The sequence below is a fragment of the Atractosteus spatula genome, chromosome 1 (assembly GCF_055471065.1).
Source record: "Atractosteus spatula isolate fAtrSpa1 chromosome 1, fAtrSpa1.hap1, whole genome shotgun sequence".
NCBI lineage: Eukaryota > Metazoa > Chordata > Actinopteri > Semionotiformes > Lepisosteidae > Atractosteus > Atractosteus spatula.
In genome coordinates this window covers 60,656,775-60,684,692 of record NC_142706.1, presented here as the reverse complement: position 1 = coordinate 60,684,692, position 27,918 = coordinate 60,656,775, and the positions used below count along the sequence as shown (strand labels likewise).

The 27,918-nt window shown below is 48.2% G+C and overlaps 1 protein-coding gene and 1 long non-coding RNA gene across 2 annotated transcripts in view; one reads left to right on the top strand and one right to left on the bottom strand.

Moving 5' to 3' along the window:
* Window positions 1-366: 366 nt before the first annotated feature.
* On the bottom strand, window positions 367-4,138 carry LOC148841443 (uncharacterized). The gene is made up of 2 exons (XR_016091051.1): window positions 3,890-4,138; window positions 367-2,500 (listed from the first exon to the last, which is right to left on the bottom strand). It is a non-coding gene; the product is annotated as an uncharacterized LOC148841443 (long non-coding RNA).
* Window positions 4,139-4,830: 692 nt separating this feature from the next.
* Window positions 4,831-27,918, top strand: part of rarga (retinoic acid receptor gamma a) — a 57,655-nt gene continuing 34,567 nt past the window's right edge. Inside the window, exons 1-2 of the mRNA XM_088913759.1 lie at window positions 4,831-5,543; window positions 19,795-20,702. Of these exons, the coding sequence (XP_088769885.1) occupies window positions 20,534-20,702 (169 nt within the window). The 5' untranslated portion in view covers window positions 4,831-5,543; window positions 19,795-20,533. The remainder of the gene's footprint in view (window positions 5,544-19,794; window positions 20,703-27,918) is intronic.

The window sequence follows — 27,918 nt, the reverse complement described above, 5'->3', positions numbered from 1 at the left end:
GCTGGAGAGACTGTCGATCAGTCTGTCTGGCAGTGGGCAGCAGTGGATTCGAACCGCGTGTGTGATTTAGCCTGGTGAGATTTTCACAAATCTTGCGTTCCTGCAGCGCACAGCTGGGAAACCGGTTGGGTCTGCAGACTTCACCGAAAAAAGAGGATGAGGAAACACTGCAGGAAATTCGAAAAGATTTTGACAAACTTTGACAAACCAGGCCAACACCTGCTCGATGAGATTTAATATAGTCAAGTGCAGAGTGTTGCATGCAGGTAGCAGAAAAATAAACAGATAAAGATGGGGAAACACTGAGCTTGAAGAGGCCACTTATGCAAGAAATAAATAAATAAGGTAAACAAATTGTTGGATACACAGTTTAAAGCATGGAATTTTAATTAAGGGATGTTATATTAAAATTATACAATGACCTAGTACAACCTTATTTAGTATGTTGTTTACAAACTTGGTCACCGCTTTACAAATAAAAGATGTAGCTGCCCTGGAATCAGTCCAGAGAAAAGCAACCAGACTCATTCCTGGGCTTAAAGGAATGTCCTGTCCTGAGAAGCTGAATCTTTTCAGTCTTGAACAGAGCAGGCTAAGATAGCACTGCACTGACAAATCAGACTTGTAACTAGAGCTAACCAGAGCGCACAGATGGAAATTACTGGGACAAGGCAAGAATGGACTTTTTAGTTTGTAAGACTGAAGGAGTCTGAAGCTATGATGGCAGTATTGCCATCTTGTAGTCTGATCAGATAACAAAAGCTAGCCAAGTCTGGTTCTGGTTGGTACTGGGATAGGTTACTGCTGCTGTGGACCAGTGGGTGGCGCTCTTTCCACTGGACCAGAATTTCCACACCAATGTCCCAGTATGGTCACTTGTAGGAAGTGCCACCTTTCAGATGAGACATTCAGGTAAGGTGCTGACTACTTGATCATTCAGGATCTATTAGCTGTTTGTAAAATAATAGGTGTTAACCCCAGGGAAGCTTAATTTCACTCTGGGTTTGTAAAATCTGGAATCTTTCAGGTTTTCCCTCATTTCAAGTCTTTCTCCTCCCCTTGATCTGCTGTGCAGTGGGGCTGCTGGTGCAGACTGGCTGCTGTGTGTCTCCCAGGTGGGGCTGCTGGTGCAGACTGGCTGCTGTGTGTCTCCCAGGTGGGGCTGCTGGTGCAGAACGGCCGCTGTGTGTCTCCCAGCTGGGGCTGCTGGTGCATCGAATGGTCTCTTCCTCTCATCAGTAACCTTTCTTGTGTTCTCCATGTAGTGAGATAGAGAGAGAGGAGTGAGAGAGAGAAATAATTTGTCTTCATTCTCTGCATGAGTCTGCAGCCCAGACACTCCGATCATAAATCTCCAGACCCCCTCCTCCCAGCACACTCCACTGACACTGAAACACAAACAGTGCTGACCTCTGACCCTGCTACTGATACACACGCACTCAGACTGACGCGGAGGTGTGCTCATTCCCATTGACAAGATGCCAGGCCCTCTGCAGTTCTCTCAGAGAAGACCAGCAGGATTCGCAACAGACACAAAGCAAAATGCTTTTAGTCCGATTGCAGAGCAATTTTAGTGTCATTGAGATAGGCACACAACCTGTATACCATATAGAGATATGGTAGTGAGAAGGAAATATTGGAACCTTGTATTGGGAGCAAGGTAACTCATTTATTGAGTGTATAAGATATGGTTTTTAAGCTCTATGTATCACACAGTGATCCTTCTTCTATATTTGTCTAGTTGTGTCCAGTCCTGGTCTTGGGGGTCAGTGTGTCTACATGGTGTCCTGTCCTGGTTCTGGGGGGTCAGTATGTCTGCACGGTATCCTGTCCTGGTCCTGGCTCGTCAGTGTGTCTACAGGGTGTCCAGTCCAGGTCTCCTTAAAGAAGCACCTGAAGAACTGGGAGAAGCTGTTCAACTGGTCCCATTAATCCAGTAAAATGATGAGCTGTTTCAGGTCATTCAGACACAGGCCTGGAGAGCCCTGTCCTGGAGTGGGAGGTGTGGCAGCTGGCTCTGCTCTTAACAACCTAAACCAGCTCCTTCTTGACTAACTCAACAGCTTCTCCCAGTTCCTCAGGTTCTGCTGCTTCAAGGAGATGTACTGTAGAAAAACAAGACTGGAGCTCAACCACTCTGGTCTGAGATGCAGAGATACACTGATCCCATTGTTATAATAATTGTTCAGGTCCTCACTTAGGTAGTGCCATGTTCAGCAAATGCCGATGATTTCTTTTATTTACTAAACACCATTAAGTCATTTTTAAAAGCACCAGAAAATATTTGTTTGTTTTATTCTGGAGCATTTGAATATTGGACAGAAAAGAAGTGAGTCATCTCTCCTTACACTGTGTCCACTCAGACTCGGTGTGTCTCTGGGCATCTAGCATGATCTGGGCTGGCCGGGCTGGGCAGTCTGTGTCCAGACTGTGTCTGCATTGGTTCAGCATCTGTCTTTTCCGGAGGACACTTTTGTCTTGACCACAGTGTAGGTTCCCCCTATAGGGTACAGCAGCACTCTGTAACTTTGTTTTGACATTTCTTACCAATGCACCAACATGCAGGCCCTGCACTGAGACAGATATACTGACACACACACCCTCTTTCTCTCTCTGTGATTCTGTTTGCCTGCCTTCGCCTCAGTGTGGGTGAGTAAACCACTTCCTGTTGACTCCGCTGGGTACCTGAGAAGGACCCAGCTAGAGCCACTGGTTGGAAATGGGCGTCTATCTCGCTGCCTGACTGCAGAGCCATGTGCATGTTTTATCTGAGCGTGAATGTGTCTGTGGTTTGTTTTCTGTCAATGTGTGTGTGTGTGAGTGTGAATGCTTGTTTATGTGTGTGTGGCAGTCTCTGCAGTGTCTGTAGTGATTGTCTGGTATGTGTTGTGTGTGTGTGTGATTGCCTGGGGCTGTCTGTGTGGTCGGGCTAGTTTAATGACATTGCTGCGTTAGCTCTTCAAACTTGACATGTACCCGACACACCCTGCAGAGAAACAGGCTAAGACAGACACCCGCCCTCCTCCCATGTCCCTCTCTCTCCCCTATCCCTCCCTTTCTCCCTCTCTCTCAGTTCCTCAGTTCTAGCTGATAGCTCAGACAGCCTCTGTCTCTCACAGCTTCTCAGCTCAAATCACTGCCTCACACTGTATTCCTCATTCACAATCCCTTTCTCTCCTCTCTCTGCCTCTCAGTTTCTCAGATCTGTCCACTGGTTCACACTGCCTCCCTGTCTCTCCAGTCCTCTAATCTGACCACTGGTCCACACTGTCTCTCTCCTCTCTCCGTCCTCTAATCTGACCACTGGTCCACACTGTCTCTCTCCTCTCTCCGTCCTCTAATCTGACCACTGGTCCACACTGTCTCTCTCCTCTCTCCGTCCTCTAATCTGACCACTGGTCCACACTGTCTCTCTCCTCTGTCCAGTCCTCTAATCTGACCACTGGTCCACACTGTCTCTCTCCTCTGTCCAGTCCTCTAATCTGACCACTGGTCCACACTGCCTCTCTCCTCTCTCCAGTCCTCTAATCTGACCACTGGTCCACACTGCCTCCCTGTCTCTCCAGTCCTCTAATCTGACCACTGGTCCACACTGCCTCTCTCCTCTCTCCAGTCCTCTAATCTGACCACTGGTCCACACTGTCTCTCTCCTCTCTCCAGTCCTCTAATCTGACCACTGGTCCACACTGCCTCCCTGTCTCTCCAGTCCTCTAATCTGACCACTGGTCCACACTGTCTCTCTCCTCTCTCCAGTCCTCTAATCGGACCACTGGTCCACACTGCCTCCATGACTCTCACTCCAAATCAAAGACTCTTATTGTGTTTCAACCTGTAAGTGCAGTGACTGAGCTGTGATTCAAGATTTCTCAGCAATCGGCCCTATAATCACCTTTCTGTGAGAGGTGTTAACCTCTTGTTCTTGGTGTCATTATTTCCATTTTGCTGTATGTCTCCTTCTCTCCCTCCATCAGTCCCTTCCTCTTGGTCTCTCTTCTTCTTTTCATTCCACTTAGGTTTTTGTCCTCTGTCTTTTGCCCTCCGCCCCCACCTCCACTACGCTCTTTATAAATTCCAAGGGAGTTTATCTGCGATCAGCGTGTTTTCAGATTTGCAGCAATCCTTCCTGTTAGCCTGCGATGCTCCTAACCGCGCATGCTCTGGGGGTGACTGTGCCCTTGCTGTTATTTCCCTCACTGGCTCCTCCTAGCCTAGCATGGTTGAGTTCTGAGGAGGGTGAGAAATGGGGTGTTGGGGAAGACAATTCAGGTTGCGCCAGTGCTCTGAAGCCTACAGAGTGAGGGAAGCACTGCCTTTAATCCACTGGCACATCGCAAACCAACCCCCCCACCTTCCCCATCAAGACTTTCCTCTTTCTCCTGTATCTCCTTCCACCTCCCCCTTCTTCTCTCCTCTCTCCTCTCCCCGCTCCTCTTCCTGTGTCTCCTCTCTCTCAGTGACTCACACTCCCCAGCGCCTGGTGCCCCCTCACTGCAACCTCTCGCCAGTCTGTTTGTCAGCACTGGGTCATGTGCCCAGGTCGGGGGCAGGCTGCAGGAGGGTAAGGAGGTCACAAGGTCACGAGGTCACTCCCTCTCACTTAGCAAGAAGCTGGGCGCAGGTTGATTAGAAACCCCACGAGATGCATCAGCTACAGCACTCTGTGCTCCAGTGATATGTTTGCCTGCAATCGTCTGCGGCATGTTCCCATGACTTGACACAAACTCTACACTAAAAGCAGCAGTACCACGTTTCAAGTCTTGGGGGCAGCGGTCATTGTTCCTTGGAAAAACCACCCTCTTCCCGACCTTTTTTTTCTTCCCATACGGAGCAGCGAGTCGGAGTCACAGAGGGTCGGGCCGGGCAGCCAGGGAGACTGAGGGACGGGGAGACTCCCGGGAAGACAGATGGGACAGACAAGGCTGGAATCGGAGAGAGAACAGAGAGGGACGGATGACTACAGGGAAGGCACAGATCAGAAAGCCACCGAAAAGAAAAAAAACACACAAGAAGCAGAAGGGAGAGAGAGAGACAGATCTGAGGGAAGAAAGCCGAGAAGGAGAGAGCGAGAGAGAGGGGGGGGAGCTGCCGACTTCAGATTTCTGAATCTTTAAATCCGTCTGCAGGCATTCTGTGGTTTGTAAAAAATGTGCTGTATATTTGGAGTTGGGGGGAGGCGTCACGTGACGAGGTCTTGGTTTATGAATCGAAGAGCATAATGATTTCTTAGTGAGCGTCAGTGTGTGTGTGTGCGCGTGTGTGTGTGGGGAGAGAGAGAGAGGAAAGGGAGAGAGTGAGAGAGAAACCGAGACAGACTGCCAGTGACTGACTTTGCTCTGCGAGAGAAGGGGACTCCAGCTACAGCGCCGTAAACTTCCCTCTTCCCCTCTTCAACTTTCCTTCTCTTCGGCAACGCCAGATCCCCCCCACCCACCCCACCCTCGCCCGCGACGGTCTGGGAGACACCCCCCCCCCACACACACACTCCTCCTCCTCCTCGTCTGTCCGTCCGTCCGTCCGCCTGCCTGACCGGCACCCGGAGCTCGGTGAGTGTGGCCCTTCTGGGGCTCAAGAAGATAGCGATCTTGCTCTACTGCCTGCATCGCGCTCTGCTGCCTGCATCTGGGCTCCGCTGCCTGGGCTGCCACTGCCTCTCCAAGCTGCTTCTCGCTCTGTCGTGATCACCGGGGCACCGGAGAGGAAGAGGGGGAGAGAGGGAGAGGAAGAATCTCGGGGAGGCAGGAGAGAAGAGGGAGCAGGAGACGGGGTGGTTGTGGTGGGGGGGGGGGGTGCGGGAGGGGGAGACTGGGGGGATCTGGAAACTAGAACGAGTTTAAAAAAGCCTTCTGACAACTTTAATTGAAGTCAGAGATGGAGAGTGAGTGGTAGCAGAGGGAGCGAAAGTGACAGATCAACTTAAAAGTTGCTGAGGTTTTGCTGCTGGGCCAGATTGTGTCAGCGAGTGTGTGTGTTTGCAGGGGGGTGTTTGTGTGCGTGTGTGTGTGTGTGTGTGTTTGGGCACCAATACATTCTGTATGGGATTGCCTGTGTTACTGTTTGCTGGGCTGCTTTCTGTTTGCTACACAGGGAGAAACAGGCTTTGTCGGCTCTCACTCTCTTTGTGAGGTGTGGCTTTCCTGAGAGCAGGACACGGTGAGCTGTCCTCTGAGCTCCTCAGACCAGGGAGAAAGTGTACAAAGTCTTGGTGTTTCTGTGTGAGCAACTCACTCGCTTCACATCAGCAGGGATGTGTGCAAGTTTGTCCTCTTAGCCAATGGAAAGAAAATGGAATGACAAGAAATTTAATAGCAGTAAAATACCCGAGCGCCTGCTTTTGTCAGCTGATACTACGGGGCAGCTTTCTGAAGAGTGAAGAGTGAAGAGTGGTGTGCTTGTGGACTCTGAGATGTGTCTTCATGTCTGGATGTGTCTTAATTAACAGCACTGTGGAGGCACTGTCGGCGCGCAGGGTGGTGAATCAGGGACTGTGTGCTCTGACTAGCACTGGAGACAGGCTGCTGACTAGCTCTGTCTCTCTGACTGCCTGTCCCTCTAACTGTCTCACTGTCTCTGTGACTTTCTGTCTATTTTTCTCCGTCTGACTCTCTCTACCTGCCTCTCGATCCACTGACTGTCTCTCTGTCTTACTGACTGCCTGACTCCATCTACCTGTCTGCCTCTCTTTCTACCTGCCTCTCTATTCACTGCCTGTCTACCTGTCACTAACTACCTGATTCTCTGTCTACCTATCTCACTGCCTGACTCTGTCTAGCTGTCTACTCGACTCTTTCTCTACCTGACTGCCTGTCTCACTGATTCTGTCTACCTGACTGTCCCACTGTCTGCCTGACTCTCTGACTACCTCACTGTCTCACTGTCTGCCTCTGTCTCACTATCTACCTGACTGCCTGTCTCTCTGTCTACCTGCCTACCTGTCTCACTCTGTCTACCCGACTGCCCGTCTCACTGACTGCCTGACTCTTTGTCTAGCTGACTGCCTGTCTCACTGACTCTGTCTACCTGCCTCTGTCTCACTGTCTACCTGACTGTCTGACACTCTGTCTACCTCTGTCACATTGACTTCATGTCTCTCTGTCTACCTGACTGCCCGTCTCACTGACTGCCTGACTCTCTGTCTACCTGACTGCCTGTCTCAGTTTACCTGACTGTCTGTCTCACTGACTGTCTACCTGACTGCCTGTCTCACTGGCTTCTTGTCTACCTGCCTCTGTCTCATTGACTCTCTGTCTACTTGACTACCTGTCTCACTGTCTGTCTACCTGACTGCCCGTCTCACTGACTGCCTGACTCTCTGTCTACCTGACTGCCCGTCTCAGTTTACCTGACTGTCTGTCTCACTGACTCTGTCTACCTGACTGCCTGTCTCAGTTTACCTGACTGTCTGTCTCACTGACTCCGTCTACCTGTCTCACTGACTGTTCGATTCTCTGTCTACCTGTCTCACTGTCTGCCTGACTCTCTACCAATTGTGTCTTGTTCACAAACATGACAGTTCTCTTCGGCTGAGTGACACAGATAGTAGACGCATATGAACAAATGAAACGAACGTGTGCTGTTACAAGTTTACAATGTCTTCGTGGTGAAATCCCTCAAGCAGACCGAATTCTTTCCACCCTGACTGGGCAGAGGGCAGGTGTGTCAGGGGGCCGGTGTCACACAGCTGGGCAGAGGGCAGGTGTGTCAGGGGGCCGGTGTCACACGGCTGGGCAGAGGGCAGGTGTGTCAGGGGGCCGGTGTCACACAGCTGGGCAGAGGGCAGGTGTGTCAGGGGGCAGGTGTCACACGGCTGGGCAGAGGGCAGGTGTGTCAGGGGGCCGGTGTCACACGGCTGGGCAGAGGGCAGGTGTGTCAGGGGGACAGTGTCTCAAGGCTGGGAGCATCAGGCCAGGTGCAGGATTCCCTGTCCCTCCTCTAGAGTCCGCTAGGAATCCTCTCATTTCCGCACAGCGGGAATCGGTCAGGGAAGAAACATACCGGCAGGAAGACTGGGGAAGAGCAACTTTACAGGGAGCAGCAGGAAGCAAAGTTCAAGACAGAAAAGGGGACGCAGCCAGGGGAGAAGGAAAGGACAGCCAATAACGGTGACAGAGGGGGAGAGGGGGAAAGGAGGCAGCTGCTCAGGGGGTCTCACTCGTGCCTCCATGCCTCCTGGGGGGGGTGTGTGTGTGATCCCCCTGGACACCTGCGTGCTCGTGACTTGAATCTCTGCGAATCTTCTCTGGCGAGGGCGTGCCATGGGTACTGAGGGCACTGTGGGCTTTGCTGGCTGAAACCAGAACCTTCAGCAGGACACCAGTGGGCTGATGAGACAGGAAATGGGAGGGGGTGAAGTTGGGTTTTGCACACGTTGGCTTCAGAGCACTGTGTACCCTTAACTAACCCCCTCCCCTGCCACTGCATGGGGAACCTCCAAGCAGCGTTTGAGCAGCTCCCAGTAGAGTTGCCAATGATGCTCAGAAGGCAGCAAAAGACATATCAAAAACACAAAGCGACAGAGTGGACTGACTTTGCTTCTGTCACGAGAAAGGTCTGCACAGTAAAATGGTGCATGTCTTAGACTGAAGGAAAGCCTGTGTGCAAGCCCGAGGGCCTGCTGGTAGTTTTCTCTGGTGTCACCGAAGATCACTGAAAGCGCGATGCTTGATTTAAAAAGCCATTGTGGTCTGCCAGCAAAAGACAGGGCATTCCTGAGGAACTGCCCAACCTTGGACCCTGGGACGTGGCTTGTTGTGAGTCCCCACACGCAGTGCGAGCACCTGCCGCACAGACAGGGCACAGCAGGCCGGAGGTCACACCTCCCTTCCCTCCTGCCTTTGCGTGTTTCTCGCTGTACAGAACTCACAGCAGTCTAGACCCTGCTTAAAAGTTTAAGACGGCTTATTTATGACTCAGTGCTATATACCTCACAAGTTTTATGCAATAGGACCCAAAACTTCCCAACCTTGCATGGCAGCTCCTGTATGAACTGGAATGTGGGAGATTGGCGAGTCCCTCTATTGTGCTGCATAGAGCCGCCATGCCGGGACATTTCTAAAATTATCAGACATTAATGCACCGGGATCATAAGGGATTTTGCAACAAGGCCTCTTCGGTGCGGAGTTTGCATGCTCCCCTTGCGACTCCCAGAATCCCCGTTCGGACTGTGGTTTCCTCCCACGGTCCGGGGACATGCTGCCTGGGTTAACTGGCATCTCAGAAGTTCCCCCGCAGGGCTGACTGCGCTGGGCGGGCGTCCCGTCCAGGATGCAGCTCTGGGCTGGTCTCCAGCTCACCGCAGCTCCCCGAGGGAAACGGACGGATCGCTTCAGACAATGGGAGCAGGCAACAGCAGCCGCCCTCCGGCAAGACTGCTGCTGGGGGTTTCGTCCTTTGCGACGTGCTGCTGCCAAAACCGCAGGGAAAGCAGCTCGGCTCAGCGCCGATCGGTAGCGTGTCTGTGCTGAAGAGCTCTGTTGGTCAGGATCAGAACTCGGAGATCCATATGCTTGACGTTCGTGCCTCAGCCCCCTCCCCCTTCCACACATTGTCCGCTCCAAACCCCCCATGGACTGTCCGTGGCCGCTGGAATCTGTCAGATTCCTGCTGCCCCATGAATGGACATGGATGTACTGTATGGACTGATGTACGGTAGTCCAGAACAAGTCATATCAATACTGGAATGAGTGCTGATGATATGGGGGTGGCACGGGGTGGGGACACAGTGTTTAGCATTGTCGCCTCGCAGTGCTGGAACCCACAGTTCCATTCCAGAGCTGGGGTGATGTCTGTGTGGAGTTTGCATGTTAGTGGTTCTCTCCTGGTGCTCCAGTTTCCTCCAAAGACATGCTAGTAGGTTAACTGACTTCTGGGAAAACTGGCCCTGGTGTGTGTTATGGGAATGTGATGGACTGGTGTCCTGATCGTGCCAGTTGTCTGCTGGGATGAGCTCCCCCTTACCCTGTATTGGCTAAAGTGCTTAGAAAATGGAAGGATGGATTTTGGGGATATTGATGCTGAAACACAGTGTCAGTTCAAGCTGCTGGAGAAGTTTTAAGTGGATGAATAAAAAAAAAATGTGCTAAGATCCAGAGTGCCCAGCAAAATCAGCCATTTCTAGCCCAGATGTTGGCAGTGAGGTACTGGTGATGTATGGGACATATTTTTTCGCTACACCTGCTGGCTTTATAGTGTTGTGCACCATTAATTCCCCATACCTACTTCCTGCCAACAAGCATTAGAGTTTGAAGCAAACAATGAGTCCTTGTGGTTCTCAGCACGCTGCCGTCACTGAAGCCCAACACAGCTTCCACATGCACTGAGCACGCTGTTTGCCTGGTCTCTCATGAAACAGCAGTGGGCTCTGCTTATTTCTATACTTTTCTGAGCTTGACTGAGACTCTGGGCCTATTTGGCACATCTAATCAATTCAATGGGACTTGAAATGTTTTGAGAACACATCCCTTTGACTTATTGGCTAAGAAGTCAGTGATGGGACTCCGTGACCAGACTTTTGTGGTTCCAGTCCCAGGTGGGAAAAGTACTTTTGTACCCTTGATTAAGGTATTTTTCTCATATTGCTCCTGTAAAATGTCTACTGTAGTTGTATTGATGTGTACAAATAGTTTTGGAAAAAACGCATTAGACAAATTAGCAAATCATCCAGACTGGACAACAGACTTCGGCGCCTAAGACTTCACCAATGGGGTTCAGAAAACTGTGCAACACCAAAATGTTTCCCATAACCATATCCTCTGCAGAAGTCTGTCCCAGATTCCTTCCTGTCCTTATGTTCTAGAATTCCAGAAGGACTTGTCCAGGAGTGTGAATATGAGGTTAAGGAATCTGCAAGGAATAACTCGTGTAGGTTTAGACACATTAAAGAACACAACTGGCAGAATGCAGACAATACAAATTATTTGTAAGAAGAAAGGGCAACGCTGCACAGATGACTGAGCACGATCAGTTTTCTGCCTGTGGAGACAGCAGGAATGACGATAACCGCAAGTGTGCGTTGTGTTTGTGTGTACGTGTGTGTGGGGACCAGTTGTTAAGACCCTCCCCAGCACACACACACACACACACACACTCTCACAACATCCTGTGGTTGGGGGGCAAATGCTGACAGTGTGTGCTTGGGGTCTGCCCTCCCCTTGCTCAGGCCTGTAATTAGCAAGGAAGCGTCAGGAGACTGTGCTTCCTGTCGGAGCGTCGACAGGTGTGTGCGCACGACCCTGGGGTCAGGCCAGACAGGCTCAGGCGCCCCTTGACAGGCTAGTGATCACTCCCACAGATAGGGGTGTGATTCAGCACAGAGTGTGTGCACATGTGTGTTGTGCACGGGGGCTCAGCGTTTAATATGTGCACAACAGGCTGCCAAGCTAAATGCAAATGGCACGACCGCGGCAAAACACTGGGCACAAAACAGAGCCAGCACCAACATACTGGTGTTACTGTTGGGTGTTTTGTCTGGAGGATGAAAGCGAGGGAGCGTCTGTGGGAAGTCCCCGGTGGAGAAAGGCTGAGGTGTGTGGTGCATACCTGAACATCTTTAACTGCTTTTTAACTGCATTGCAAAGTTTTGTTTTTGTTCTCTGCACCAGTGATTTTTAAGGCCGAGCGCACCCCGAGGGGGAACTTGCTCCGTCTCCCGGCCTCTCCCTCCCTCCGTCTCTCTCTCTCTCTCTCTCTCTCTCTCTGTCTGTCTCCAGCCGTCTGTCAACAGGGTTCTGGGTTTTCAGCACTGCTCTGTCAGCCTGCCCCGGCATGGCCTGCCCGTCTCCTTACCCCTCTTCTCTCTCCCCATCCCTCTCTACCTCCCTCTCCCTGTCTCTGTCTCGGCCTCTGTGCCTGCCCGCCTGCCGCTCCTCTCTTGCGCCCCGAGTTCTGTGCCCTCTGTGCCTGCTCTGCCCCCGTCTCCCCCCTCCTGGCAGACCCCACCACAACAGGCCTCCCACTTTCCGAACTGCCCCGCCCTGTCTGCCCTGGGGAGGATACCCCCAAAACGCTCCCGGGAAAGTTCACTTCTATCCCTGCACCAGCTCTGCCTGGAGTCTGGGCTCTGATGTGGCCGAGAAAGGCATGGACACCCACGCAGAGTGGCCGAAGGATAGTGTGAGAGAGCAGCGCAGCATCCATCCACTTTCCTTACTGCTGTAGTCTAACACAGGCTCGAGCTGTATACACAGCACTGCAACAAACACTGTATACATATACATTATATATGATTAGGAACAAGTAATGGGTTTATTCCATGCTGAAAAGGGAAGAAAGAAAACACAACGTTTCGGCTGTGGAGCCTCCTTCACACCCTCACACCATCTGTTCAACACGGAATAAACTTGTTCCTTTGCAGTTTACGCACGCTGATGCAGCTACCCACCTGGACTACTTCATTATATATAGTATTTTGCATAGCGGTTCAAGCAGGGAGCTGCGTCAGCATGTGCAGGCTGCAAAGGAACGTGTTAAGGTTTATTCCCGGCTGAAAAGAGAAGAAAAGAGACACAACGTTTCGGATGTGGAGCCTTCACCGGGTGAGCATTCTTCGGGTCACACCGGAAGAAGGCTCCACAGCCGAAACGTTGTGTCTCTTTTCTTCTCTTTTCAGCAGGGAATTAACCTTAACTTGTTCCTAATATATTATATACATACTGTATACATTACACTACACAGCAACAGAAAATAGCGCGGACGCAAAGCAAAAAAAGGTCAAATATACCAGAATAAAAAAAGAGATACGATTGAGGGCTCCGGCGGTGCACACAACCACCGCTCGGTCCGCTCGCTCAGAACGAGCACGAGCCAGGCAGCGAACCGCGTGGGGTCCTGGGTAAACGAGGCGCGTGGAAAGGGCCGTTCTGGGGTCTTTCTTGCTTCTAGTCCTCTTGAGGCTACTGTGCGTCTGAACATCAAGAGGCGCTAACTCGTGCTGGGGAATACCTAAGCGCTTTCAGATAGTGGATTATACCAGCGCTGTATACCGCAGCAATAGGTTTTACTCTTGTCTTGCTTATCTTAATTGTTCACATACCTAATTAATAATAATAATAATAATAATAATAATAATAATAATAAGAGTCTACGGAGCTTTTTCCAGTGATAGATTTTGAAATTTACTTAAATGGATTTTGTAGGATCAATTTACGGTCGATTACTACATTAAAAAAAAAACGATTATTAGTACCATGGTTAAAAAGGCAACGGTGAGTGGCGGAGGGCTGAGGTGTCAGTTTCAAATCTCACCCTTTCGCCCACGCTCCACTGACAAAGCGTTAATAAGAAGAAAACTGAAGTTCGCCTGGTGTCTTGCTTAACGACGCGGTACGAATTAAAGGGTCAAAAGAGTCTGACAGCAGAACGTGTCAATTAGGGCTGACCCCTGACCCGTGCTTTAGCCGGAAGTGTTGGGCTTTGGCTGAGGGGCGCGAGAGGCGGTGACCTTCACCGTGACCCCTGCCCCGTGTCAGCAGTCCGCGGGGCTGGTTTGCCCCAGTATAGCCTACGGGCACACAGCACACGACCCCTTTTTTACTTCTAAGTTGCCTCCCCAACAACAACAACAACAACAACAACGAAAGAATAAAAAACACGACTGGATATTTTTTTAAAAACTGAAAAGATTTCAACGTAGATTATACCTGAAAAGCATGCGAACGATCAACAAAAGCACATATAACGCACTACTAGTAAAGTGATTATGAAGATTAATTAGCTCTGACCTTTTAACCGTGTAAGAAACCTCAGCCGTTTAAAAAGATTGGGTTTTCTTTGTTGATAGTCCATGTTAGCAGCCGCGGAGCATGCGCAACGGGCTCGGATATGAATCTTGATGGACACACATTTCGAGATCATGGCATGTTAAGAGCAAGTTGCATTTTCTTTCAGGCAGCAGTCTGTAATCAGCGGGAGCGACCTCCCATAAAGCACAGTTCAGCGCTCTGCTATTTCAGGGGAGAGATGCTCAGGGTCGAGGGTTCGAGTCCTGCGTGGGGCGCTGCCGTGGCGGCCTTAAGCGAAGTATTTTTTTTCCCAGATCTGGTCTTGCTCCTGTACATGCACGGGTCGCTCTTTTCGGGTCTGCGTTGCTAATGTGAATTTGTTCTGATTTGGATAAAGGGTTTTAAAGGGGGGATGGGCGAATCACCGACTGGTACTGCGGAAATAGCCAGCAGCGCCTTTCGATCGTGGGCCGTGAAGATCGCATCTCGTGATGCGCGAGTGGCGCAGCAGAGGCCCTCTCGCGCTGCGCCCCAGCGGAGCGCCACACTGCCCAGGGTTTCAGAGAGGGTGACGTCACGTCTGGAAGCTCGCTCGGAGCGCTGAGCCCTGTTCGACGGGCGCCGTGAGTCAGTGTGCAGTCGCGGCCGAGTGGAAACATCGACCCACAACGAGAGCTGCAGTAAATATGCCATTAAATGAAAACGACACTACCACACAGGAAGCGTTGCGCTGGGGACCGCTCCATCCTTCTTCCTCGTGGTCGATCGGGTCGGTTGATTTGATCTGGTCGATCTCGTAATCTCATCGAGACGATCGTGTAGCTGGTCTAGAAGAAACAGCCTTCCCTTGTTAGGCCCTGCTAGGGGCAGTCAAGGAAGGGGGAAGGGGGTTTGTCTCGAGCGGGGTAAAGTAATACGAAAACTGAAAGGCAGCTGCTTTAAAAGTCACGGGCGTGATTTATTTGAATTTATTTTTTTTGCGTCAAGGAGTTGAAACACTTCGTTTCCCCTCTACCGGCCCGTGGCCGTGGCCCCCTGCTGCCGCGCCTCTCAGGGAGGAGGGACAGGTGTGCGGGTCGGGTCGGGTCGGGTCCGGCACTCAGAACCGGCGGCGGGTCGGTGCCGCCCGGAATCACGCGAGGGGAGTGAGCGCGCTGCTGCTTGTTAACTGTAGAACAAACCACGTCCGCTGGTTTTGCGGTCCGTGTTCTTCCTGAAACCTTGATTTATTTTTCTCTTTTCGTTTTCTTTGCTCTTGCTTTGCATCAACTGGCTATACAAAAAAAAAAACATTTTCAAATCCTGTGCATTTCCGCTGTTTTTTTTAACGATTACTTATTCAGTTTTTTAAAAAAATATATATTAAAACCGAAATGGAGGCACTTCTCTGAGACGTGGTTTTTTTTGTTTGATTTTCATCCGTTTTTACCTTCGTGGGTTCAAAGTTAGACGCTTTGTTTGGTGTGCGTGTCGGTGTCGGCGCTCTGCTGTCCTCCCGAAGTACAAACAGGCGTGTGTTTGAAAATACGTGTTGTAATAATTAGCACGCTGCGTGAAGTGCCACTGCGAACCGTTTATTAACAGCATTCGAGGAAAAAATTCCAAAGGAACGACAGTTGAGTAATAACTCACATAGGCGCTATATATTATTTATTTGTCAATAATAACTTTGTATCTGTCATAAACTACTTCAAACCCCAATGATAAACTATAGCCAAGGTGGTCATGTGGTACACCATGGATTGCACCCATAAATCCTGTAATTTGCTGGGATTTACGATGCCACTCCTGAACACCGCACTGCCACTAATCATCCCATCACACTCCTGCTCCGCCGCTCTCTGCCTGTAGGTGTGAGATGTAGCGGTGCCCATGCGGAGGTCCAGTGTGTTCCTGCTGTCTGCGTGTATCTGCGTGTTGCACGCGGCTTATGAGGGTGTGTGTGACGGATCGCGCTGCGGTGTCGGCCCGGGTGAGAGTGTGCCCATTGCTTGACAGCAAAGCAACTGTCGTGGCTGAGTCTCGCCTCAGGGCGGAGAGGGTAGAGAGGGTAGAGGGCGGGGGGGGGGGGGCGGTTAGTAATATGGGCTAACCCCGATCAGAAACCTCTACGCGATCCACCCAGGCGCCGCCACAATAAATAACGTTTCATCTTCTGTTTTCAGCGACTGTTGAGATGATGTTTATCAAAACTGCGCATTGTACATTCTCTCAGTATGGTGCGTTGAGCTGGCTATCGGGAGGGGCCGCGGTCGGGATAATTACGTCATCAGACTCGCGTCCGTACTTGGGCACCGATAAGTTCATATTGGGAGATATTGCGCATTCCGCTGACTTCTCGGCCATGGGGAATAAGCTAACTAGACACATATCGAATTACCGTTTTCCCTCTGAAACTATTCGCCATAGTAACTGGAAACCGTTGCCTTTTGGACGTTCATGTCGCTGTTTCTGATTACTATTACTTTGGCTACCTATTGGTGTTAAAGTACTGGGAGCTCCGAGGGTCTGCACGAGGGGCTTCATCTTGTTTATAAAAAAGTGGCGGTTTCGGGTGGGCGAGCGCGCGAGTTGCAACGGCCCTTGTTAGTTTCCACCTCGGTCCCAGAAACCGAGAGTCGTTACACTGGTGAATCGTCTGGGTTGTCAAGAGTTGTTTTAATAACCACGAAAATCAATAGATACGACTTTCACGTCACATTTAGGTCAGAAAATGGGGAACTGTGACTTGGGTGCAGATTTCTCGGAACTGGAAAATGTCGCCATGAAACGACGATGGAGGGTATGTGGCGAGAGTTTCGTTATCCCGTGGTTATTTGAACTATCCTGTGTAGGGGGGTGTTTGTGATTTAGACCACAGAAGGATATCGTTGGCAGACTTTTCCCTTTAGGTCTCAACTGGAAAGAGGTTTTAGGCGACAGCCACCGAATATGTGTGAGGTAGTTGTTTCACCCATAAATACAGATGTTAATTTACGGTTAGGTTAAAAATGAGCCGTTTTTCTTTCTCGCAAGGAAGAAAGCACTGTATATAATTCACATGAGTGCTGATGGGAGACTCTGGTGGTGAGATTGATGGGTTTTCTCGATCTAATGTGAGGTAAATAGGGCCTACTGTAAACTATCCCCCGTCAGTTCGGTTTCTACTGACAGGCTGGGCCTTGTTGACGTGTCTGCCTGCCTGCGAAGGACAGGCCTCTTATCCCCCTGTCTGCTAACACCTGTCCCCGAGAAGCCAAGTCATGTTTTAGCAGCGGAGATGAGAAGAAAAAAAATCGCCTCACGCGGCTCTCTCTGGAAAACCCCGGGTTTTTAAGGCTTAGTCAAGGCACTCTTTAAACTCCGTCCGCCCCCGGCCTCCAGTCCCCGAGACGAGCCCGCAGGGGCGCCGCCGAGCGGGGAGCCCCTCTCTCTCTGCGGCAGGTTGGGTCAGGCCGAGGGGGATGAGGTCATTGCGAGGCCCCCTGCCCTGCCAGCGTCGGGCCCCGGTATAAAGAATGCATTGAGCCCCCGCCCCCCCGGCGCATAGCGTCTTTTGTTTGCTTGACGGTCGAAGGTGCGAAAGGAGAGGGTCAACCCGTGTTTTTGTTATTGTTGTTCCGTTGTTTCAACTTGTGTGACTCACTAAAAAACGGCGCTTATTTGTTTTAGTTAGATATTCATTAAGAAAGAAATAAGGTTTTTGTTATGTAAGCCATTCCTCCGCCTCCCCCCCCCCCCCCCATTCTTTCCCTTCTCGAGTACAGAATGTGCTGCTTATTAATGTTTTTTTTTTAATATAAAAGATCTGGTCTTGGACGACGTAGGCTGCATAATAAAGTTAATAGCAGAAAACCTGTGAGGGAGCAGTTAAACTTATGTATTTCAAAACCATTTGCCTTTCAGAAAAAAAAAAATCTGTTTCTTTCTTTTTCTCCTTTCTCACTTTTAATTGGCCCTGTTTTGAATCGGAGCCGGCTCTGGTTAAGAGGCCTGGAATGGAACGTGGTAAACACATGTTTGCACTCATACACCATCTGGGCGCATGTTTTCCAATAAGCTGTTCGCCAGTGTTAAACGTTTACTGTCAGTTTCGTATTTGAATGAATAGGGCTGTGTGGTGATGAATTGCTTGGTGCAGAAAAACCTGTCTGACTGTGACTGGTGGTACACAGTGAGTATCTGTACCTCAGACATACCGGCATCGCGATGGCTATTTCTGTTGTCATTGCTTGAAGGACAAAAGACAGGGAGTGTGCGGACAAAAGGGACAGACGCATTCATATTATTGCTCAGCGTCAAAGAACCGGACAAAAGTGACTTTAAATGTTGTCGAGAGTAATTAAAGGGAGGACAGACCTGTGTTTTATGGTGGAAGGGAGGAGGGAAAATAGGAGCTGAAGGTGGAAAGGATAGAGAGAGGGGTGTAGAAAGGAATGATGGCGTTAAAAGAGCGGCTTCTTGGAAAGGAATGAACGAGAGAGAAAGAAAGAAGAGAAATCAAAGACATAAAAGAGGCAGTGAATGCAGAGGTGGGAGGACGGAGAGGAGGAAGCGAAGGGAGTCGGGGGAAGAGGAGAAAGAGAGAGACGGAGAGAGGGGTGGCAGTGGTTACGGTGGCAGGGGTGGGGGTGGGGGTGGGTGCCTGTCTGTGCTTCTCCTTCCTGAAACGTGGCCACCCCAGCCGGCCTGCTCTCTGGATTCACATGTGGAACAGTTTACTGTAATGGAACTCTAAATTAGTGGTGGTTTGAAGCTGCCTGCAGCGGTAGGGTGTAATTAACTGGCTCTGTGGAAAGAGAGAGACGAGAAAGGGGGGAGGGGGTATGAGTGTGTGCTGGGGCGGCCGTCTCCCCCGTGGGCACGGTGCCACTCTGTGGCCCTCTTGGTGCCCCCCAGTGCCCAAACCCTGTCACTACAGCCCGTGTGGCTTGTGGTAATTGGGCGGTACAGCCACTGAGCTTTAGGTTTTTATGAATTTTGTTTTTGTTTCGAGTGCGCTATCCAGGCTTTTTTTCTCTTCTTGTTCTTTTCTTTTACACGCCAAAGCGCTTCCAAACTATAAATTCTTTGGCCCTTGTTTGTTTACCGCGTTCAACCAGATCTGTGCCGCCACCCACTCATAAAACTGCACCGGGGAAACTTGCAAATGAGTTGATCGCAGCAAAAAAAGGGTCTTTCAGCTCACTGTATGAGTCTCCTCTCACTGTATGTGAATTTTGCTGATGCTGAAGAGCACATCTAGGTTCCATGACCTGGGCTAGAATTTAGGGCTGAGGGACTCGGGGGGGAGGGATGGAAACAGTGTGCTAGTCTGCTAGTCGTGACAGGGAGGCAGTTTCAGAGCTGAGGGAATGAGAGAGAGGGGGACTGAGAGGGGGACTGAGGGCTTGTGGGTAGAGCTAATGGGCTCAGAGAGACAGAAGGAGGAGGTGGCAGAGCGGGCTAGTGGCTAGATTTCAGGGAGGGGGAACAGAAAGAGGGACTGAAGGAGTTAAGTGGGTAACCGATTGGTCCTCTCCCTTGTGCTGTCGAACCCGAGTTTGGGGCCCTGGCCCGAGGGCAGCTGGGAGGGGGCTGGCTGCTGTGTCAGGCTGGCAAGGGAAACAGAGGAGCTCTTTATTGTGGAGTTCTGGTGATTTAAATCATATGGCATAGCCTGGGATCACAGAGCTATCTGGATTCCTTTCAAAAAACTGCAGAAACAAGAGTTTTCCCTCTCCTTCTCAACTCCCTCCCCCTTTCTCCATCATCCTCATCTTTTCCCTTCTCTTTCTTTGCCTGTGTCTTTCTTTCTCTCTTGCTTACCTGGTATGTTATCATAGACAAGAGCTACACACATCTGGCCAGTTCCTGGGCTGTGGAAAATCTTCCCTTGTACAAAGGCCAAAACACAGAGTGTGCATGGTTGTTAACTTTTTTGTTGTTCAGTTACGGTATAGCCATTGACATTTTGTGTGTTCTTTTTGGTAATCCCATCAACTCTTCTTGTTTTGAAAAGGAGTGAATTTTCTCATTTAGATGTATTTATTCATCATGTAAAGTGTAAGATCATTTAAGAACAATAATAACCTCCCATCATCCTTTTTTGTCTCTCCAGGTCAAAGGATTCTACAAATTCCCAAAGAGAAGAAGCTTTGTCTGTTTCTTGTCAGCCCTATCACAACCCCAAACCTCAGGCATTGCTCAATATCCTTTCCCCAGTCTGAATGTCGAAGAAGTACAGACCCTTGGCTTTTACAAGAAGACAGCACAAGGACTGAGTGAATCTTCACAGCCTGAGCTTGCATCAGTGGGCTCTCAGTCCCTGCAGTGTTCCTGCCTGAGATGCCATTGTATACTTGTGTGTGTGTGCCTACATAGACGGAACTACCTAGTTCCTTAGTTAGGCACAGTTACACACACCTCAGGCCAAGCAGTGTCCACAGCCTAGATTTCAGTGATACCTCAATCTCAAACATCTGTGGTGGGTGCCAAACGAACCTGAACATTTTAAAACAATGTAAGCTGCATATTGAGGATAGTTAGCATTACAGTCCCTGTTCTCAAGCTTTTAATTTTTTTTTTAATCTCAATCTTTTCGGCATCTTTACTCTAAATTTAAATCACTCTGGGATTATTGATAGGATTGAAAGAAAACCCTACTGGATACGCTGGACTTTGTGAACATTTGTTTTTCCCAGATGAGAGACTGAGTGAGCACACGTCAAGTCAGAGACGGGTCAGGATAGAGAGTGTTCAACCTTTAGGTGAGAGTCGCACCTACTGCTGGCTCCTGCTCCATCACCTGACAGCTTGGCCTCTTCTCTGGGTGGAGGGCCTGTGGGGCGTCGTTTGCCATGGCTACCAACAGAGAGCGTCAAGTGGGTCACATGACCGGTTTTCCACCCGCCGTCTATCCCTTTGCCTTCAACTCCATCCGAAGCCACTCCCCCTTCGACCTCCTGGCCAATGGGAGTCTCTTCGGCAGATTTGGGGCGGACCTCCCCAAAGAGATGGCTGCTTTATGTAAGTTGACTATTACAATGCATAACAGTTATCTGAAGGTTTGTTATAAATTACTATCTGTATCTAATAAAAACTCCAAACAAACACTAAAGACTTTTGCATCTTATGACCCAGTTCTCTCTCTTTCTTCCTTTACATAGGCACCACCCTGACAGCCTCTGCTGTGGAGCATATGGTGTACCTGTGTTCTGCCTGTTCTCCTATTCTTTCTCTCCTCCCTCTCTATCACATCACCACCTTTCCTCTCCATTCTCTCACCCTTTCTCTTTTTATTCTGGTGTGGAATGGCTGCTCTGTTTCACACCGAGCATCTGTCATGCAGGTGCTCTTGCCTTTAAGTGCTTTGAAATCTTTGGTTACAGTCAAAAGAAAATTGCTGTAGAAACGGAACCTGCATGGCTTTGCACAGAGAGCAGCGTCAAAAAAGAGACTGGCCTCCTGGCAGCGAACAGACAGGCCAGCCTCTCATTAGTCTGGAAGCAGAAGCAGAACAAGGCTTTCTTTATATATGGGAGCTATGAAGTAACTCAGGGGTGAATGATATTTAAAAAAGATTTTTTTTTAAATCCCCGTGCCGAAATGGCTCCTTAACGTGGTAGAAAGCTGTCATACTTTCCACTGTGGGTCACAGGGGGAGCTGTTGTCCATCAGTGAGAGTCTCACTCAGAGTTCGGGAGCACTTTTTCCATTGTTGCAGTCCTGACAACCCCTTCAGAGGCAGAACCGCTGTTCCTTTGCCAATTATATGTATTCACAGCCCCCAACACACCTCCTCCTCAAGGAATTCAAATCCCTGTTGTGGACATGTATGGACTAACCTGTTCTTGGAATACAACCAAATACTTTGAAATTATTATTATTGCATTTGTCTCTTTAAGCTAACACTACGTATTGATGGGTCGATAGACTCAATAAATAGATTGATTTTTACGCTGTGAGTGCTGTGAGGTGTAATGTGGACTGGAGAACCAGTGCAGATGCCAACGGGTGCTCGGGGGAGGCTGTGGCAGCGCCGATGTTTCTCCGCAGTGATGCTGTGCAGACAGTGACAGGCAAGCACTGGGAGCTGTGCGTGGGCGGCCGATCCCTCTGCCTTTCTAAGTGCTGGGTGTGCCGCAGGCCGGTGCCTCTACCTGCTAATTAAAAAGACAATGCGCTGCTTCAGCAGTAATTGCGCGAGGAATTACACCTCCTTCCGTGTGTTTCATTTTTCTTTAGTTTGCCAGAGTTTATGTTGCAAGCTGCCTTTTCGTAAAAAAAATGCCATTTAATAGCTCAACTCGTACTAGTGAACTCTGGCTGCCTTTGTTAATCACAGGGTTGAGAGGTTTTCATAAGGACAGGCTTCCTGTGCTACAGTCATCTTCTGCTGGTTAAATCCTAGCTCTGGGCGGTAGGTCATAGCTGATCATTTTGATTTAATATAGTGCCTTTTTAAGTCGATTGCTTGTATTCTGCCTGTCCATTCTGGTGTCGGCACCTTCTGTCCCATATTAGTCCCATTATTTCCCATTCTAACCGGCTCTTTGCCATCCTCCTCAGTCCCTTAAGTGTGCATTACCCCTATGCTGAGTGACAGAAAAGGGTGTGATAAAGCTCCCGTGTAAATTTAAGTGTTGATTTAAAGATGGAGATAACAGTTCTACTTGGGAAGGTGGGTTTCAGATTTGTTGTTGGGAGCCTCCTCTGCATTCCCTCTCCTAGCATCACTGGATCTTGACATGTCTGTATCATTTATAGGCAGCTTTGTGCTGCTCGGGTCCATGTTTTAGGGGTGGAGGCTTAGTGTCAAAGTTATTATCGTATAGTGCTTCTATATTACTTTTCTAATTTTAGCTTGGACCTCTCATGGTCAGTAACGTGGAGAGGCATACCATCCACAGCAGGGGAGGAATATTGATATCTATATTTTTATTTCCTAGACTGTTTTGTATTTGATCAAAAAAATGTGCAAAGAAAGAAATTCCTGCACACACACACACACTGTAACCCTCCTTCCCCCCATTTCTCGGCACCTCTCCTTCTTGCCCTCTCCATACTCCTGGCCCCCCTCTCTCCCAATCCCCTCTGGTCAGGACTTGTCTGAGCAGTGAGCCAGTCTTTCAGCTGTCAGTCAATTCCCCTTTCAGCCCCCCCCCACTGCTTTGGAGTTAATCCTTGCAGTATTTTAGGAAGAAGCTGAAAGACAGCCCCAGGGTTAGGTCTTGGTGTTGAGGAATCTGGGAACACATCCTGCCTGTAAAACACATATATTCATGCACACACATGTGCGCTGTCTCTCTCACACACACTTTGTTATAACTCGTCTGTATTGAGTTGTAGTAGTTTTTTAAACACAAGTATTCATGGGGTGCAAAAAGTGACAGTGCTTTGGAGCATGGAATTGCTTAAATAGGTAAAACAAATACCATAAATAAAAGAGGTTACAAATGAGTAACCACACCATGTATTGAAACAATGCCATTGGTTAGATTTTTTAGTCATTAAGCACAGGGGTGAGTTATAGAGTTCCAATATAAGGGTTTAGGATTAAAGTTCTGATCACAGTTAAGACAACCCCTTGTTATGAGATGTACTAGGCTTAGAGCAAAGTCTTGAGTTAAGGTTGGGGCTGGCTTAAGGTTCTTTATAGGAATGGATTTGGGCTGTTGTTACCTTCGGTGTTAGAATTAGTGTTAGGGCTTGGAGTTGGGTCAAGGTCAAAGAAAGGGCTATATGATTTAGGGGTCAGATTAAGAATAGGTACAGCAATGTGGTACCAGCTGGATGTGGGTAAGGGCTAAAATTAGAACTAGGATTTAGTTTGGAGTGGGCCTAGGGTTGTGCATAAACTTAGGGTTAGTGCTGCTCTTTAATATTTATTATGACTATTAGGGTAAGTGTTCTTTACTGTTGGATTTCAGGTTTTTACTGCCTGGCATTTCTAAAAATCCTTTCCAGGTAATTAACATGACCTAGAAAATTCAGCTTTGGAAGCAAAATGTAAACGCAGCATTTGTCATTTCAAGGCAGAATATCAGGTCTTATTTTGCTCACTTTTTTGTGATTTAAGAGTTGGACCTGCCCTGTTGTTGTCTGTGTTTTTAAAGCAACCAGAGTCAGTCTGTAGGCTTGACTTTTGGAGTGCAGAACAAAACGACAAATAATGCTGCGGACCAAGAAGGAAAAGCTGCGGAGTCTTCGAGTGTTCTCTTTATTTTTCAGTAGGCCAAGGCCTCGTGCACAGAGAATAGTCAGGGGCACACCTACTGTGCATGAGCTGCATTTCCAAGGAAAGAGCAGCACTGACAGGTTAGAGCAGCGTGCCACAGCTGCACAGTTGGCAGCGTTTTTGGAAATACCTGTTTAACATACAAAGATGGAGATGAGAGAGAGGGTGAGGGTGAGAAGAGGAATGAGGGAAATATATGCAGTCTTTCATAAGATTGTGTTCACCTGATCTATGTATACTGTGTCCAGTATACACGTATACTTGTGTATGAGTTCCTAAATCTTTTTTTTATTTCATTTTGTGTTTGCCTCGGTTTCTGTACATATTATTTGTAATTGTGGGTTTTCTTTGTTATTCTTAAGTTTTCAATTATTTAGTTCAATTCAGTAAATGTTCCTTCATTGACATGTTTTTACAGTATTGACAAAGCTGTTGCTTTAAGTATCGAGCAAAAAAGGGACAAAGAACAACATTATCCAATTCAGTTCTGAATTGCCTGGTCATACAGCTGTGATCAGTCTTCTAGCTGTGATCTTTTGTAATAAGCCAGATATTTATAGTGTGTCTAATAAATATTTCCCACACCAGGTGCACTTGTAGGAGTCAGTTTGACTTAGACATGTCATACTTCCATTATCTAGTTACAAATGAAAGGGACAATTTTCATCATACATATTTTATAAGGCCTCTGTAGTTGTCTCTGTGCCACACTGTGAGTGCTTCATTATCCATTAGTTGTGTTTTGCTTTTCACACTTTTTGTTAGGTATGGGCTTTTCACAGGGAGTATATATGCGTTTGTGTGTCTCTCTTTGCAGCAACATGTTTTTAGGCAGCGAGTGAGAGTTGGTGTGTCTGTGTAAGCAAGTGTCAATGTGTCTATGTCAAAGGCTGTTATCAAGTTGCCCCCTGTCATTATCTGAGCTCTTCAAACAAACAGCTGGAAGCCCATTACTGCCACTTATGATGAGATAACATCTGGACTGAGCACTTTTTAGCTTCTACTGGGGCTGCCGCAGAGGGAGTGACAGAAAGAGGGGGAGGTAAAGAGTAACTCAGATAGTCCTAGGTCATATTACACAGCATGAGAAAGAAAGAAAAAAGCGGACTAACCTTTAAAACTTGACCCCACACACACAAAGCCTGAAAATCTTGGGGCCCATACTCCTTATGGATTACCTCTTGAGAATCTGTAAGGAGTTTTGCCCACAGATCCTGAAGGATATCTGCATGTGCTCTGTAGTTTTTTTTTTCTGAGAATCCTGTAGTTTTCTTGTAGATTTCTCAATCTTGTGATTGAGGTAAATATTTAATTTTAAATTTAAAAAAGAAGCTGTAGAGCACAAAATAAAATTAATAACTATACCTGTTGAGTCTTGTCTTAAAGTCTTCTGGAGCACTGTATTGAAGGTTATATTCCTTTTCCTTTTGCACTTTACTGCCCCTATAGGACACTAAAGAAACTGTCGCTCAGTTTAAACACAATCTTAAATAGAAACATGCAGTCAAGCAGACACATACAGACATGCCAACACAAATATATTCACACACACACTCCATAATTAAAAACATACACAGATACATACACACTGAAATAATCACACAATCCCAGGCACGAAACATTCTTTTACTCACACACACTGTCGGATACGTACACTAGTACAAACACACACTCTCTGACCCGCAGTCACACAATAAAACACACAAAAACTCTCTCACACAGGGAAAGTGAGCCGTCATGCCGGTTCTTGAGCCTCTGGGGGGATATAAAAATTAGAGACTTTCTAGTGGGAAGTGGTTTAAGTTGGAATGGAAAAAGGAGCATTAAAAAATGAATGCCACATTTTTATGGAAAAAAAAAGATAACAGGAAAATAAAGGTTACTTCAGTGTTTAAGCCACTGAGCACAAACAGCACATTGTACCTACTTATTTATTTTTATAAAACTTGATTTGAAGTGTTGGGTTTCAGCCAGGGCTTGCTCTGAACTGGCAAACAACTGTGTGTGTGTGTGACAGAGAAAATGTATGATTATGTCAAAGTGTGTGTGCTCTTTCCCTGTTAAGAATAGTGTTCATTCTCTCTCCCAGTCCATCAGCCTTAATCACTAGCACACAACAGCTCCCTCTCTCTCTTCCAGTACCTCATCTCTAAGCACTAGCCATCCCTCTCTCCTAGTTCCTCATCTTTAATCATTCACCCATTCTGCCTCCATCCCTTTCTGAATTCTAAAATCTAGTGCACACTGCCTCCCTCTGCCAGGCTCCCTGAGTCTCACAGCTCTAATCAGTAGGTCTGCCACTCTTTTTCGCAGTCTTTCATCTTTAATCACTCACACTTGCTGCCTTCCGGACTCTGTGCTTTTAAACAGTTTTCCTCCTTCTCTGCCGTTGGCTTTATTTTAATAATTATAACCCCTGCATTTATATAGTGCTTGTCACCCCGAAAGGATCTCCAACTTTACATAAAGGAGAGAACCCACTTTATCCAGCTGAACCCACCTGGGTGACACACAGCAGCCAGTCTGCGCCAGCAATCCCCCTACACAGCAGTGCAGAAATTGAGAAGTTGCTTCAAAATTGAATTAAGGATAAACCTGATGCCAGATTTGAAAGGCCTAGAATGGAATTTTTATCCAGGACAATGAGTGTAATAACCCAAGTTTATTAATAGGGATCTTTAATGACCAAATAGTCAGGACCTCACTTTATTGAATGATCCTATTAATGAGCAGTACCTCCTACAACACAATATCCTTGGTCACTAGTTAGGGAATGTTGCCATTTATTTGGATATTCTAGCAGCTCTCCTTACAGCAGCATCTCATTTTTCCTTAGAAGTCTTTCATCCTAGTACTGACCACCTCCGGCCCTACTTCTGAGATCTGACCAGATCAGGCTGCTAGATGGTAACACTTCAGCACTTCAGTTGTGCTTTCCTTTGCATCTTACAGTTGAAGTGAAAGAGAGGTGGTTGAAGCAGAGTCAGGTGTCAGTAATTGTGAAAGGCTAGGAGTGACTGTCAGTCTGGGGTTGGCAGTTGAGCTGGTAAATGTCAGCCTGGGACACCCCCATCCCAGTGCTGTACATGTACTTTCACAATGAGTATTCTCTGACATTGCCAACCAGATGTCCTGTTCCTGCCACAGCGGTTTAGCTGTAGCTAATCTAGGTCTCAAGGCTTTGTTGTTTTAACAGATTTTCTTCATTTTTTTATCATTTTTATGGAGATTTTATGAAAGAAATATCAAATCAGTCTAGACAGCCCCTACACATCCAGTTACTCTCCCTTTTTTCTCTGCCTCTGTCTCTCTTTGTCCCTCAGCTCTGACCACTTGCGCAGTCAACCTGTCTTTCCTCCTTTCCTCACAGGTCTTGGGTTTATAAATTTAGAATAATCTAATATTTTTTACCTGGCTTGAAACACAAAGAGGATAATGAGGAAGTGTAAGTATACTTTGATTCCGCTGCCTTCTCCCCACTTGTCTTTCAATACTTCACAGGCAGTGCAGCCCTGTGCTGGAGGTTTAGCGTTGACTGGAAGAGAGGCACCTCTGTCACTGACAGCCCTGTATGACTGTAATTTCGCAGGAGGCCGCAGAGGTCATTGTGAGCTGAGACAGTGCTGGATGACTAGTTCCAACCCATCCTCTGAGATGCGACTGCTTGGAGAATCCCAGTTACAGTCAGCTAGTAACATGACTACACAGCCTCGGTCAAATTACACAGCATGAGAAAGAAAAAAGTCAACGAACCTTCAAAACACTACCCCACACGCACAAAGCCTGAAAATCTTGAAGTCCAAACTCCTTATGGAATACCTCTTGAGAATCTGCACGTGACTGTACTTTCCCAGGAGGCTGCAGGAGTCACTGTGAGCCAAGAGAGTGCTGGGTGGCTAGTTCCATCCCAATCTCTGAGATACCACTGCTTGGGGAGTCCCAGTTACAGTCAGCTAGTAACACGACAGCCTCCCTTCTCTCTGACTTTCAGCAGTGACCATTACT